The sequence below is a fragment of the Zingiber officinale genome, chromosome 7A (assembly GCF_018446385.1).
Source record: "Zingiber officinale cultivar Zhangliang chromosome 7A, Zo_v1.1, whole genome shotgun sequence".
Lineage (NCBI taxonomy): Eukaryota > Viridiplantae > Streptophyta > Magnoliopsida > Zingiberales > Zingiberaceae > Zingiber > Zingiber officinale.
This window is the reverse complement of record NC_055998.1, coordinates 4,804,477-4,818,950: the sequence shown is the minus strand read 5'-3', so window position 1 is coordinate 4,818,950 and position 14,474 is coordinate 4,804,477. Positions and strand designations below refer to the sequence as shown.

General features: G+C 40.8%; 3 protein-coding genes across 3 annotated transcripts; 2 read left to right on the top strand and 1 right to left on the bottom strand.

Moving 5' to 3' along the window:
• The first annotated feature begins 1,359 nt into the window (after positions 1-1,359).
• LOC122002204 lies at positions 1,360-2,442 on the top strand. The gene has a single exon (XM_042557293.1). It carries the CDS (start codon positions 1,360-1,362, stop codon positions 2,440-2,442), a length of 1,083 nt encoding a protein of 360 aa, XP_042413227.1.
• A 2,191-nt stretch (positions 2,443-4,633) lies between these two features.
• Positions 4,634-5,572, top strand: LOC122002199 (uncharacterized mitochondrial protein AtMg00810-like). The gene is made up of 2 exons (XM_042557283.1): positions 4,634-5,386; positions 5,453-5,572. The coding sequence occupies exons 1-2, from the start codon at positions 4,634-4,636 to the stop codon at positions 5,570-5,572; spliced, it is 873 nt and encodes a 290-aa protein (XP_042413217.1).
• A 6,243-nt stretch (positions 5,573-11,815) lies between these two features.
• LOC122002197 (protein ROOT HAIR DEFECTIVE 3-like) lies at positions 11,816-14,158 on the bottom strand. Its single transcript, XM_042557282.1, has 5 exons — positions 14,011-14,158; positions 12,805-12,871; positions 12,634-12,736; positions 12,062-12,132; positions 11,816-11,819 (listed from the first exon to the last, which is right to left on the bottom strand). The coding sequence occupies exons 1-5, from the start codon at positions 14,156-14,158 to the stop codon at positions 11,816-11,818; spliced, it is 393 nt and encodes a 130-aa protein (XP_042413216.1).
• Between the last annotated feature and the right edge of the window lie 316 nt (positions 14,159-14,474).

The window sequence follows — 14,474 nt, the reverse complement described above, 5'->3', positions numbered from 1 at the left end:
GGCGACATATGTCAACTTAATTATTGCTGAAGATCTGTGGAATTCCTCTTATGCATAGCACCAACAAAACGACAAAGACAAAACCCCGTCACCTTGACTTCTTTACAACATGACATATTTGGGCAGCAGAAAAATACCATTTGTTATAATGTAGAGTGGAAGAATACACATTAATATTTACAAATAAAACATATATATATAACTCAAACATATAAATTGTAGAAATCGTTCCAACCAACATTAGCCCAGTGTATTTTTTTTCAGACATTAACGACGTAACCAACTAATCACCATCCTAATTAACATGCATGCGCGATATCAAGAATAGCATATAGCTTATTATATTGAACGTAACCTCCCCAAAGACAAACAATATAGCAGTGATGTACATGTATTTGATCACTGAAATGCCTTTCTTTTTGTCTTTCTTAGACATTTTATATAAATATTTGTACAGTTTGGCTGTGTGTGCATGTAATTAAAAAATATAAAAGCACACACACTAACAATTGGGGGACAGGGCCGACGTACGTGTCGTCGGTGATATTTGCAAGAGAAAAATTTGCAATGGCTACTTTACATTTGATTATCTATATCATCGTGGAAAAGCAGCTACAGTGTGTCTATTGAAAATAGAGTCAGTTTTCTTTTCCTCCGGTGAAGTGACTTGATGAATCAGCAGCTATACATACAGGCACGCCTCTCTGTTAGTGGCGCTGTGTGATCTCCCACTAGCACACGATTTTCGCGATAGCAAAACTTGGAAGACAAACCAAATTTCATTATCAAAGAAATTAAACAAGTTTTGCTAGTTGGTAGTGTCAAAAGTGGCATTCAGCTAGTGGCAGAAGATGAGCGAATTAAACACACCTTAATTTTACTTTGATTGATGTCCAAAAGATGATAAATAATGATTCTATCTAGAAGCAGTGGAGAAAGGACTGTTGGTGATATGACGCTTGGCTGAGGAACTCTGGAAATCACCAGTGAATAATGTGTGAAAATAATCTTTCCATGTTAGTTTTTCTTTATTATGTTTTATTATTTTGATAATTGGTTATTACTCGATCTAAATCTTATTTTTATGAATCTCATCTAGATCCTATTTTTATGGATCTTGTGGTTCGTGCTCTTATCATTTATGATGCTATATAAAGAGTCGTAGAGGCATGTAGAAGGCATCTTGGTGTAAGGTTTCCTTTCATAAGTGAAGTTCATATTTGTCCTATTCTTCTTGTTTCTTCTTGTGTGCTGTGTGCTTTGGGTGTGCTATCCTATCCGATTCTAGGCCAACATTTGGTATAAGAGCCTTGACAGTATAGAATACCCAAGAACCCAAGAATCCACGATTCCACAAAAATGTCTGGCATCCCACAAGTTGCTGCGAAGGAGAACGGCGGAGTGCCATTTCCCTATCCGATGCTAAGCCCTCACAATTATACTGTGTGGGCAATAAAGACAGAGGCGATTCTTGATGCCCAGGGAGTCTGGGAGGCGGTGGAGCCAACGGAAGGAGCCCAAGTAGATATAAAGAAGGACAAAAAGGTGCGTGCATACATCTTGCAATGTATCCACGAAGACATCCTTCTCCAGATTGCTAACAAGAAGATGGCGAAGGAAGTCTGGGACAGCCTCAAGACGAGGTACCTTGATAGTGATCGAGTGAAGAAAGTACACGTACAAACGTTGAAGAGCGAGTTTGACGCCCTCCGGATTAAGGAGACCGACACGATTGATGAGTTTGCTGGCAAACTCAGTACTATGAGCAGCAAGTTCTCTGCCCTTGGTGCCACGCTTGAAGATTCATCTTTGGTAAAGAAGTTACTTGATTCTGTCCCTGATAAGTTTTTCCCTATTGTTGGCGGTATTGAGCAGTTTCACGATCTTGAGACGATACCATTTGAGGAGACTATTGGGCGACTGAAAGCGTACGAAGAACGAACACTACGTCTACGCGCCAACACCAACAACACTGAAGGTGAGCTCCTACTTACTCATGCCGAATGGCAAATGCGACAGAAGGGGGGCAACGTGGACACTTCGTCAGGAGCCAAGGGGCGTGGGTCCAACAGCCCTAGTCATAGCAAATGGCGTGGGCGTGGGCGTGGGCATGGGCGAGGGCGCGATCGTGGTCGTGGTACGCCGAGCCAAGACAGTGCAGGAGGCACTAGCAGCAACGGCAGAGGCACTCGTGACAAGAGTCGTATAAAGTGCTTCAATTGTGAGAAAATGGGTCATTATGCATCCGAATGCTACAACAAGCGTCGTGATGATGAGGCTCACCTCACTTGCGCCACCGATGAAGAGCCAACAGTGATGATGACTGTGTCCCACGAGGAGTCTGACACTAGGCGTGAGCGGCAGGATACCATTCTGCTCAGTGAAGATAGGTTGCTACCGGAGATGTACCGCGACATTAATAAAGGAGACAAAGACGTCTAGTACCTTGACAACGGTGCCAGCAACCACATGACTGGCCATCGCGAGAAGTTTCAAGAACTAGATGAAACCATCACCGGGAGGGTGAGGTTTGGCAATGGATCAACCATTGAGATCATGGGCAAGGGGACAGTTGTGTTCGAATGCAAGAATGGCGATTGGAAGGCTCTCCATGAGGTATACTACATTCTGAAACTTTGTAGTAATATCATAAGTCTCGGTCAATTGACAGAAACTGGGAATGAGGTGCACATGGAAAAAGATACTATGAAGGTGATTGATAGGAGCGGGAAGCTCTTGATGCTGGTAAAGCGAACACAAAATCGCTTGTACAAGATAACCTTGAAGACATTCAAGCAAGTCTGTCTCCTAGCAAGCCTAGAAGACCCAACCTGATTATGGCATACAAGGCTCGGACATGCCAATTTTCACGATTTGAAGCTGTTAGGGGAGAAGAAATTGGCAGTTGATGTGCCTCCATTGCCCCAGCCGAACAAGCTTTGGGAGGTGTGTGTGATCGCCAAGCATGCAAGGTCACCTTTCCCGTGTCAAGCAAACTTTAGAGCGGAGAAACCGTTGGAACTTCTCCATGCTGATATTTGCGGACCAATTTCACCATGTACACTAGCCGGTAACAAGTATTTTCTTTTAATTGTTGATGACTTCACAAGGTGGATGTGGGTGTTTATATTGGCAGCAAAGAATGATGCATTCCAAGCATTCAAGAAGTTCAAATTCTTGACAGAGAACAAGACTGAATATAAGATCAAAACACTCCGAACAGACCGGGGCGATGAGTTTCTATCTAAGGAATTCACTCAGTTCTGTGAAGATGAAGGAATCGAGCGACATCTCACGGCTCCCTACACACCCCAACAAAATGGTGTTGTGGAGCGCCGTAATCGCACCGTAATGGCTATGGCAAGATCTCTCCTCAAGGGTACACATATGCTGGCAAGGTTCTGGGGAGAGGCGGTTAGGCATGCTGTCTATCTGCTAAACCGTCTCCCAACTAAGGCGCTAGGAGAGCGCACGCCATTTGAAGCTTGGATAGGAAGAAAGTCACATCTCGCCCACTTGAGAGTGTTCGGTTGTGTTGCATATGTGAAAAATACAGCCCCTCACCTCAAGAAACTTGACGACAGAAGCACACCCATGGTATACTTGGGAGTCGAGGAAGGCTGCAAAGCTCATCGTCTATTTGATCCAAGGCATGGCAAGCTACAAGTAAGTAGAGATGTGATGTTTCGAGAAAATTGTGAATGGACATGGAATGCAGGTGCCAACAATGAAGAAAATCTACCAGAGTTTATGGTGATGGATGCATTCGACACCGGTGCAGCATTCGACACCGATGCAGCATTCGACACCGAGGCAGGGGCGGAAGATGTCACAACACCGGAAATAGCCGTGGTACCCATGACAGGAGCGTCAAGTTCATCTACACCATCATCAAACACTTATGCAGCTTCCTCGCCTTCGATAACAAACTCACCCGAGTCTTATGAAGGACCGGTCTGTTTTAGATCCATTGCTGATATCTACGCCAACACTGAGGAAGTGGTTGGTATTGATGAAAAAGAGGGTGAGGTGATGATGGTGATATCTGAAGAGCCGACATGTTATCAAGAAGCTGCAACTGAGGCTTACTGGTACGAAGCAATGAAGAAAGAGCTGAAATCTATTGAGATGAACAATACCTGGAACCTAACTGAGCTCCCATTAGGCCACAAACCTATCGTCCTATAGTGGGTGTTCAAATTAAAGAAAGATTCAGATGGGAAAGTCGTTAAGCACAAAGCAAGATTAGTAGCTAAAGGCTATGTACAAAGACAAGGTATCGACTTTGAAGAAGTGTTTGCGCCTGTCGCTAGACTTGACACTATCCGAGTCATTCTTGCACTTGCTGCAAATCAAAGCTGGGAGGTACACCATCTAGATGTGAAGTCAGCATTTCTTAACTGAGAGTTAGAAGAAGAAATATATGTCACTCAACCGGAAGGGTTTGAGGTACAAAATCAAAAGCATAAGGTGTACAGGTTGTACAAGGCCCTCTATGGACTGCGGCAAGCTCCACGAGCTTGGAACATGCGACTGAACAGGAGTCTGGAAGAACTTGGCTTCAAAAAATGTACTCAAAAACATGCAGTATATACAAGAGGTGAAGGAGAAGCAAGTATACTTGTTGGAGTGTATGTCGACGATCTCAGGAGGTAGCACAGAGAAAATCAACAAGTTCAAACAACAAATGATGATAGAATTTGAGATGAGTGATTTGAGTCTTCTCTCCTACTACTTAGGGATTGAAGTGGAGCAACAGAAGAGTCGAATTTCACTTAGACAATCAGCTTATGCCAAGAAAATTCTATCTCAATTCAAGATGGCAGACTGCAATGCCACAAAACATCCAATGGAACCCAAGACACAGTTGCATAAGGACTTGGAAGGGACTCCAGTTGATGCCACGGAGTACAAACGCATTATTGGTTGTCTGAGATATTTGCTACACACACGGCCAGACCTGTCATATTCTGTTGGAATGGCGAGCAGATACATGGAGAGACCTACAATCATGCATCACAGGGTGGTCAAACAGATTCTCAGGTATTTGAAAGGTACAATTTATTTTGGACTTGTTTACATAAAGGGACCCCAGGAAATTGGTATATTCGGCTACTCGGATAGTGATTTAGCCGGCGATCTCGATGGAAGGAAAAGCACAAGTGGAATGACTTTATATTTTAATGAAAGTTTGGTGTCCTGGAACTCACAGAAGCAGAAGACAGTGACGCTTTCATCTTGTGAGGCAGAGTTCATGGAAGCCACAACTGCGGCCTGCCATGCTTTGTGGTTGAGGAGCCTTGCCAGCGAATTAAGAAGTGTAAAGCCAAAACCGGTAACTTTGTTTGTTGACAACAAATCCGCCATAGCTCTCATGAAGAATCCGGTATTACATGGTTGAAGCAAGCATATAGATACAAGGTTTCATTTTATCAGAGAATGCATTGAGAAGGGACAGATTGTGGTGGAGTTTGTTAATACCGGAGAACAGCGAGCCGATGCGTTAACTAAAGCATTGCCAGGAGTGAAGCTAGCTGCCATGCGACAACTACTCGGCGTCCGTGATCTATAATCATGTCAGGATTAGGGGGAGTAATGTGAGAAAATAATCCCTCCACGTTAGTTTTTTTTATTATGTTTTATTATCTTGATAATTGGTTATTTCTCGGTCTAGATCCTATTTTTATGGATCTCATCTAGATCCTATTTTTATGGATCTTGTGGTTCGTGCTCTTATCATTTGTGATGCTATATAAAGAGTCGTAGAGGCATGTAGAAGGCATCTCGGTGTAAGGTTTCCTTTCATAAGTGAAGTTCATATTTGTCATATTCTTCTTGTTTCTTCTTGTGTGCTGTGTGCTGTGTGCTTTGGGTGTGCTATCCTATCCGATTCTAGGCCAACAAATAGTTGTAGAGAGGGGGTGGAAATCATCAGTGAACAGTAGTAGAGAGGGGGAGAGAAATCATCAGTAAACAAGCTGGGAGCCCCTGGTGTAGTAACTTCGACGATCAAGTCAAAAAATAACGGTGGCGCAAAAACAGAAGAAAGTAAGAGCAAGTGTAATTGAGATCAAATCCTCTGTCCCCAAAATCACCTGTCCTCATATCCCACTGGTCGCCCCAGTCCACCGCCGACGGCCTCCGATCGCCGCCCCGATTGGCACTATAACTCTTGGGAAGGTGAAACCAGGAGGGTCGCCATCGGCATGATCGGACCTGGAATCCGGCCGGATCTGAGCAAGGGTTCAGATCGACGGCTAAGGAAAGTCTGCTCAAATATGGCCGGATTCAGGCTCCGATCGTGCCGATGGCGACCCCCTTGGGTTCACCTTCCTGAAGAGTTATAGTGCTGATCGGGGCGGCGATCGGAGGCCACCAGCGGTGGACTGGGGCGACGAGTGGAACACGAGGACAGGAGATTTTTGGGGCAGAGGATTTGATCTAAGTGTAACTGGATGTGTGTGCATACTTGTACTAGCGGAGAATGCCCCCCTTTTATAATGTGCCTTACAATCCGTGTATTTAATGAGATACTATCTTGCTATCAGCTAACTTGTCATATCGTCATGCTTATACTGTATCCGGTATTCATATTGCAAGTATGGAGAGATTATGTTACGTATCTGTACACGGATACGATCTTCTGACTTTCTAACAAGCCTATGTGTTATATTAATGGTGAGATGGGATCACGAACTAGGAGGTATATGTTGGAACCCCAAGGTGTTTTGATGTGATCAAACAAGCTAAGTTAGGTCCTGCGTTTGTTTAACCCTTGTGTCTAAGTGTGCAGGAGCTTAGGAACACAGGAAGTCGAGCGGAAGACGCGACTAGCGAGAAGGACGGCACGGGGAGAGAGCCGACGGGCTCGGTGCGTCCGAGGGACGAGGTGACCGCAGAAGAGTACACCGGTGGACGAGAAGAACGTGCGCGGCGTTCGAGGGACGAGAAACCGGGAAGGAAGGCTGCTCGAGGAGAAGGCTGGAACTTGGGTTCGGGTGAGCCCTATTCCGGATGACCGAGATCACCCAAGCTAGCGAAGCTAGAGCGAACAAGACCCGGACCGAGACGAGCTGAGCTGGAGCGAAAAAGTCAACTGTGTTGACTTCAGGGCTCAGGGCGCAAGCTAGAGAAGCCGGAGTGAACAAGACCCGGACCGAGACGAGCTGAGCCGGAGCGAAAAAGTCAACTGTGTTGACTTCAGGGCTCAGGGCGCCCTGAGCAGTCCAGGGCGCCCTGAGCAGCCCGGGGCGCCCGGAACCCTTCCGGGCGCCCGGAGATGACTTTTTGACCAGGATCGAGATTTGACTCGATCTGACCATTGGGAGATAAAATTTATCCCCCCAGGGCGCCCGGAACCCCTTCGGGGCACCCCGACCAGTGTTATAAATATAGCACTGATCTGCACAACTTATTCAACTCACTTGTAATCAATTCTTTCTGTGCTTTCAATTCTGTTCTTTTTATTTGTGCTGTCAACGTTGTAAAGAGGCTACTCCTCCCAGAGGAGAATCAGATAGTGCGCTTACTTTCCTTGGATTAGCAATCCCCTGATTGCAAACCAAGTAAAACTCTGGTGTCTGTTTTTCTTTACTTAGTCTCTCTTATTTATTTATTACAAGTGTTCATTATATAGTTGAAATCCGAGAAAGGTTCGAGTTTTATTTTGTAGGGCAATTCACCCCTCCCCTCTTGCCGGCCTCCAAAGGGACCAACAAGTGGTATCAGAGCAAGGCGCTTCAGGAGGACTAACCGCCGATCGAAGCAACAAGATGGCCGGACCAAGTATCGTCCCACCAAAATTCGAGGGGAACTTCGCAGACTTGAAGCATCGTATGGAGGTATTCCTAAAAACAGATTTTGAAATTCGGTTTATTATGAAATATGATTTTGTAGCTCCAATAGATAAAGATGGAAAAGAAAAAGAAGAGAGCGATTGGACAAAGAAGGAGCAGAATGAGTCGGTAGCAAACATCCATGCGGAACATCACCTGCTGAGCGTGTTACCGCCTCAAGAAGTCAACCGCATCGGAAACTATTTATCTGCTAAAGAACTTTGGGAGAAGTTCTTGGAACTCCACGAAGGCACGTCCGAAGCAAAGCTCGCTAGAAGGGACATCCTCCGCAACAAACTGATGAATATCCGTCTGGAGAAAGGTGAGAAAGTAGCCGGTCTACATGCAAAGGTAAAAGAACTAGTTACTGGTCTCGAAAACCTTGGTGAAACGGTAACAAACCGGGACACTATACGCTACGCGCTCAACGCGTTTCCAAGAACTCCGGAGTGGACATCAATCGTCGATGCTTACTACATCTTAAAAGACCTGGAGGTAAGTACTTTAGAAGAGTTGTTTTCTACCCTTGAATTACACGAAACTAGATATGCAGAGATATCAAAGGACACAACCCAGCCTATGGCGCTGAACGCAACCAACAAGGATGAACCCGAGTCAGACTCCGAAGACGATCAAGAAGCGTACATGGTAAGAAACTTTAAAAAGTTTTTTAGATCTAATAAATTTAAAATGCAGAATAAAAAGAATCAAAAAGGTAGAAGAAAGGTACGGTGCTACCAGTGTCAGAAGGAGGGACACCTAAGGGAAGACTGCCCAGAACTCAAGAAGGTCAAAATGAAGGCACCCAAGAAACACAACCTAAAAGCAACTTGGGACGACAGTTCTTCATCCGAATCAGAAGCTCAAGAATATGCGGGGATTGCACTGATGGCAAGCCACGAAGGACAAAGTACATCAGAACCCAGCATCGATGAAGGGGGAGCGACCTCAGATGGAAGTAGCGAAGCAGGGGGAGATTCAGGCTTCAAGTCTGATATGGTAAGTGAGGTATGCCTCTTATCCCCTGATGAACTTTACTTTGGTATCAAAGTTATGACTAAATCCATGTATAAATTAGAAAATAAAAATGCCAAATTAGAAAATGAAATTTTAGAAACAAATAGAATTTTGGCAAAATCATGTCTTATAGAGGATTTTGAAAAATTGAAAATTGAAAATGAAAAACTAAAAGAAGAAATAGAAAGATTGAAAAAATCTAATGGTTTAAATATTTCTACTTTTAGAAATTATGGAGGTTTAAATTGGTATTATAGATTTCATCAAAGTCAAATTAGAAATATATCAAAAATCTATATACCTAGGAAATACTTGGTTAATCCTGTAGGTAGGAACCTCTACTGGGTTCCAAAAACCTGTTTAATTTAATCAGACTTAGCATTTTCAGCAAGTAAATTAAACAACTAATTTCTCTATGAGGCTTTGTCTAAGGAAGTGGTTGTTGCTCCAATAACCAAGAAGGCCTAGTGCCTCGCCACGACCTGGAAGCCAAGTATCGAAATGAAAAGTTTAATTGACTAACTGAAAAAACATTAATTTAAATTACCTAATGCTTTAAAAGAGTTATTCAATTTGTGTTAGAAAATATTTAATTTTTTTTAACTTGACTTAGAAATTTTTCTTAAAACTGACTTAGAATTGTTTCTTATGAATATTAACTTAGAATTTTTTTTTGAAATTTTTTTTTTGGGAATGTTGAGATAAGTTTCAAACTTAAAATTTTTTTTACACTTATAACTGTTTTATCTGAAAAATATTTTACTTAATTTTTTTTTCAAAAGAAATATTCTGAAGAGTGTCTTTACTTAGACATTATCAAATATTCTACACTTAAATTTTTTGTTTGAATTTACCTTAGACTTGTTTATAACCCCAATTTTTATGTGATCAAAGGGGGAGAAGTATGTTAAGTCTAGGGGGAGGTACTATAATTTTTCAATTGAAAAATATTTGGACTTATTTGAATATAAATTGTTTTTATTGCATATGTTTACCCTAACTTAACTTGGGTTGCTCACATCAAAAAGGGGGAGATTGTTGGAACCCCAAGGTGTTTTGATGTGATCAAACAAGCTAAGTTAGGTCATGCGTTTGTTTAACCCTTGTGTCTAAGTGTGCAGGAGCTTAGGAACACAGGAAGTCGAGAGGAAGACGCGGCTTGCGAGAAGGACGGCACGGGGAGAGAGCCGACGGGCTCGGTGCGTCCGAGGGACGAGGTGACCGCGGAAGAGTACACCGGTGGACAAGAAGAACGTGCGCGGCGTTCGAGGGACGAGAAACCGGGAAGGAAGGCTGCTCGAGGAGAAGGCTGGAACTTGGGTTTGGGTGAGCCCTATTCCGGATGGCCGAGATCACCCAAGCTAGCGAAGCAGGAGCAAACAAGACCCGGACCGAGACGAGCTGAGCCGGAGCGAAAAAGTCAACTGTGTTGACTTCAAGGCCCAGGGCGAACAAGACCCTGGACTGCTCAGGGCGCCCTGAGCAGCCCGGGGCGCCCGGAACCCTTCCGGGCGCCCGGAGATGACTTTTTGACCAGGATCGAGATTTGACTCGATCCGACCGTTAGGGGATAAAATTTATCCCCCCAGGGCGCCCGGAACCCCTTCGGGGCGCCCCGACCAGTGCTATAAATATAGCACTGATCTGCACAGCTTATTCAACTCACTTGTAATCAATTCTTTCCGTGCTTTCAATTCTGTTCTTTTTATTTGTGCTGTCAACGTTGTAAAGAGGCTACTCCGCCCAGAGGAGAATCAGATAGTGCGCTTACTTTCCTTGGATTAGCAATCCCCTGATTGTAAACCAAGTAAAACTCTGGTGTCTGTTTTTCTTTACTTAGTCTCTCTTATTTATTTATTACAAGTGTTCATTATATAGTTGTAATCCGAGAAAGGTTCGAGTTTTATTTTGTAGGGCAATTCACCCCTCCCCTCTTGCCGGCCTCCAAAGGGACCAACATTATATTGGGCTGTTAATCAGAAGATGGATCTTCTAAAGAGCGCCCACTCTTTTATGAGACCTAAATGAGCTGCAACAATATTCCAAGAGGAGAACACTACAACAAAAATATTAAAAGACAACAGTTAAAAATCGTTGTCATAGGCCCTTTAAAACTGTTGTAATTGGCAGTGCTGTAAGTGAGGGCTACAACAACGATTTTAAACCGTTGTCTTTGAATCAAAAGACAACAGTTTTACTACAATTTTAAACCATTATTGTTTAGAGCATTTTTAATAACACTGCCAGTTACAACTATTTTTGGAGCTACAACAATTATTTTTAACCGTTGTCTTTGAGGGTGATAGACAACAACAACGGTTTTAAACCGTTGTCTTTTAAATTATTATCTTTTAATACCAATATATCATATTTCAATATAAATATATACTAAAGAATCATAATCACAAAAGAAAGAATATTCTCCACATCAATATCATTTAAAATGTTACTTATACAAAAATTGCAATCACAAAAGAAGAAACATGTCTAATATTCAAATAAAATTTTCCCAATACAAATAAACAAATAAACTCCATTTACAGCTAATGAACAATAGTCAAAAGACTAGAAACTTGTGATGGTGGTTCATGCCATGTAGGATTGCAAGTAATTAGTGTCAACCCAAGCCCCATCACAATCTTCAACTTGTAGAATTTCATTGAACTCCTCTTTCTCACTTGCTGATTCTTCCATGTCAACCTTTTCTAACATTGTTGATCATCAATTCCATAATAAATCCAATCTTCCCACACCAGCTCCATCAAAAAGTCCAATCTTTCCACCCCTTTGATAAGGCACTAGGAGATCTCGACATATAAAAAATGCACATGAATACTCATTTTCATTGGATTAGGAGTCTCTAATACGGAAGATGAAAAATGCACATATGAAAATGCTCACCCTTATTTTATCTCGTATAACAAACAGTAGAGTGGTCTTACGAGGACTAAACAGTCTCAGCATCACCTGTCATGAGGTAAACGAAAGCAACTAAACAAAACTCAAATTAAAAGTATATGTAAAAAAGTTGTTGTAAGATGGGAATAAGATTAAGATAATGAAAGATAATCTGAAAAATTGTCTTTAAAAGAGGCTTGTTTGCCACTTGTTCTCGACCAATATCATGACGCCACCTATATCATAGAGGCAAATGCTCACTCTTGTTCTAGACAAAGGTAGTGTTTGATGCATAATGAAAATGAACTTACATGTTTATTAGGACTATATCAGAAATTGCTAAAGCAAAAAGAGCACTCTGCTTCTCAAAGGCAGTATCATCCTAAATAAAGTAGAAATACAACTCAAAGTTGTGTTATCGACAGACTAAGAAATGGAGTAAAAAAGCCAATTAAGGTAAACAAAGGAGAGAAAAGGTAAACAACTACAATTGTGAACTAGATTCAACAAGCTTACACTCAAATGTTTTCAAGGTGACTGCTCCATGATTCAAATCCTCAGCATGGCAAATAGAGCTTCTTAATTAACTTGTTAATGAAAACTACATGATTCTTAACCAACTTCATAAATTATCAAATGGTTGCAATCGTGACAGCGAGCTTTCTAAAAGAAAGTCTTGAACAAATTAAATTTCTCATCACATTGACTAATTTTGTTAAATGTTAGAGGTTTGTAAATAATGAAAATTTTACTTTATATGCCTAAAAATCATTCTAAGATAGGGGCACCTCTTAGGCATATCTAGAACTTCACAAGATAAAATGCTTAATCCTATGCCAAAAGAAACCTATTGTGAGTTCAATAGTTTGGTTGAGAATAATACCTCTCCTCGTTCTCGTCCATCAGTACCGTCTAAGCCCATAGCAATTGTACATGGTTCAATCCCAACACAATTTGCTAACCAAATGCCTTTTGTGGTTTGTGATCTAAAATAACTCATATATCAGTAGCTCTAAAATTGATAATATATATATACAAGAATTCAAGAACTTGCCTTCCCCTGAAAGCATCCATCTCTCGGAAGTTGGTGTCAAATAAATGGTTTAATAGAGTGCTCTTCCCTGTTAACTAAAATAAAAAAAGAAAATGAAGACCATTCATCAGCAATTACTGAATTTAACAAGTAAAAAAATTATATTGTTGCAAAAGCATATCCAAAAGGCAACAAAAATGGGGAAATATAGATATCTATTTTATAGAAAAATTCAAGACTCCCTTAAGACCATATATCTTGTACAAAGGAAATAAAGACGAAGAATAAAAAAACATTTCCAAATGTTTAAAAGTGAATAGTTCTTTAACAGCAAGAAATCCACAAAAGCAAATGAGTTATTTGCCTATTTCAACCTTGAGAAGCAATTGGAAAAGCAATAGTGGCACTGAGGTTAGCGGCATAATTCATATAAATGAATAAAAGCAAAAGTTGAAACTAAAAGGTATTAGTTAGGTAACATGGTCCAACACCGATTCAATCACAAAACTTATAAATACAATATAGTAAAATGGACAATGATAAACAGTGAATACCTAATATATTTCACTACAATTATTCTTGATCATCTTCTAGACAGCCAATTTAACCAAATTAAAATTAGTATTTGAAATGAACATATTCTAATATTACTGTCTCCCACATTTATATAATCCAAGACTAAAAAATATAACAAGAACAACCAATATGAATCAGGAAGACCAATTATGTTCCAGAACTAGAATGCATAGAGAAAACAATGTTGGTCATGAATTTAATATCATCACCATATAAAATTTCTTCAAGCACTTATTATTTTTTCAGAATAATTCTTAGTCTTGTGAGCATCACTTGCTATTCCAAAACCCAAGCAATCACATAGAAACAAATATGAACAATAATACATATGCACAAGTTAACTTTATTCCCTGTAAAATTCTATGCTACTTGCCCCATACTTCCAAATTTATAGGAAACAAAGCAATGATAGAAAAAGGTAATTATCTTGATCAATAATATTTTTTTATTGAACTGACTTCATTACACAACAAGGAAGAAGTAATATCTCCAGCTACTCCAGTCTTTATAAGGGTAAAGAATTGAAAAATGTGGTAATCTCTGACTCAGGTTGAATACCTCTAAAGTTCAAAATGTGAGATACCTTATAATAAACATAGCCTTCAAGCACATAAAATACGAAAATAGAATTCAAGAAACTCAAAGACATACCACTACTTTGTGGACCCATGATAGAAACTACAGCATAGGATAATCCATGCTTTGCCAACTTCATTGACTTCATAAAGTGTTCAAGACCCGTGACATTGAATACATCATCTCTGTCAATCAGTTGGATAGAGCAACATTCATTAGCCATTTCTTCTTAAAAAAAAAGAAGAAAACAGTAATTGATGTGAGGTCAAAGACAATCCTTTAACCGACACAATAGACATTTCAATTGAATTATTTCATTATGGAAGTGAAGTAATAATCCTTTAACATGACAGACATAATAGATTACTCATATCACAAGCCAATGCATATAACTTATCATACAACTATACTTCAACTTGCAAAGAACAAGGAGGAATCCAACCACAGTACACCTAAAGAAAGAACTGTTAGAGTGTATACTAAAAGCCTAGCTTTTGGTACAAACATTTATCTAGAAATAAGAATCACATTGGTCAAAT

Coding starts and splice junctions, on each gene's coding strand:
- LOC122002204 (XM_042557293.1), top strand. CDS start 1,360: ATGTCTGGCATCCCACAAGTTGCTGCGAAGGAGAACGGCGGAGTGCCA.
- LOC122002199 (XM_042557283.1), top strand. CDS start 4,634: ATGTCGACGATCTCAGGAGGTAGCACAGAGAAAATCAACAAGTTCAAA. Junction 5,387..5,452: donor TAGCTCTCATGAAGAATCCG/GTATTACATGGT, acceptor TGCATTGAGAAG/GGACAGATTGTGGTGGAGTT.
- LOC122002197 (XM_042557282.1), bottom strand. CDS start 14,158: ATGGCTAATGAATGTTGCTCTATCCAACTGATTGACAGAGATGATGTA. Junction 12,872..14,010: donor CATGGGTCCACAAAGTAGTG/GTATGTCTTTGA, acceptor TTTAGTTAACAG/GGAAGAGCACTCTATTAAAC. Junction 12,737..12,804: donor ATGGATGCTTTCAGGGGAAG/GCAAGTTCTTGA, acceptor GAGTTATTTTAG/ATCACAAACCACAAAAGGCA.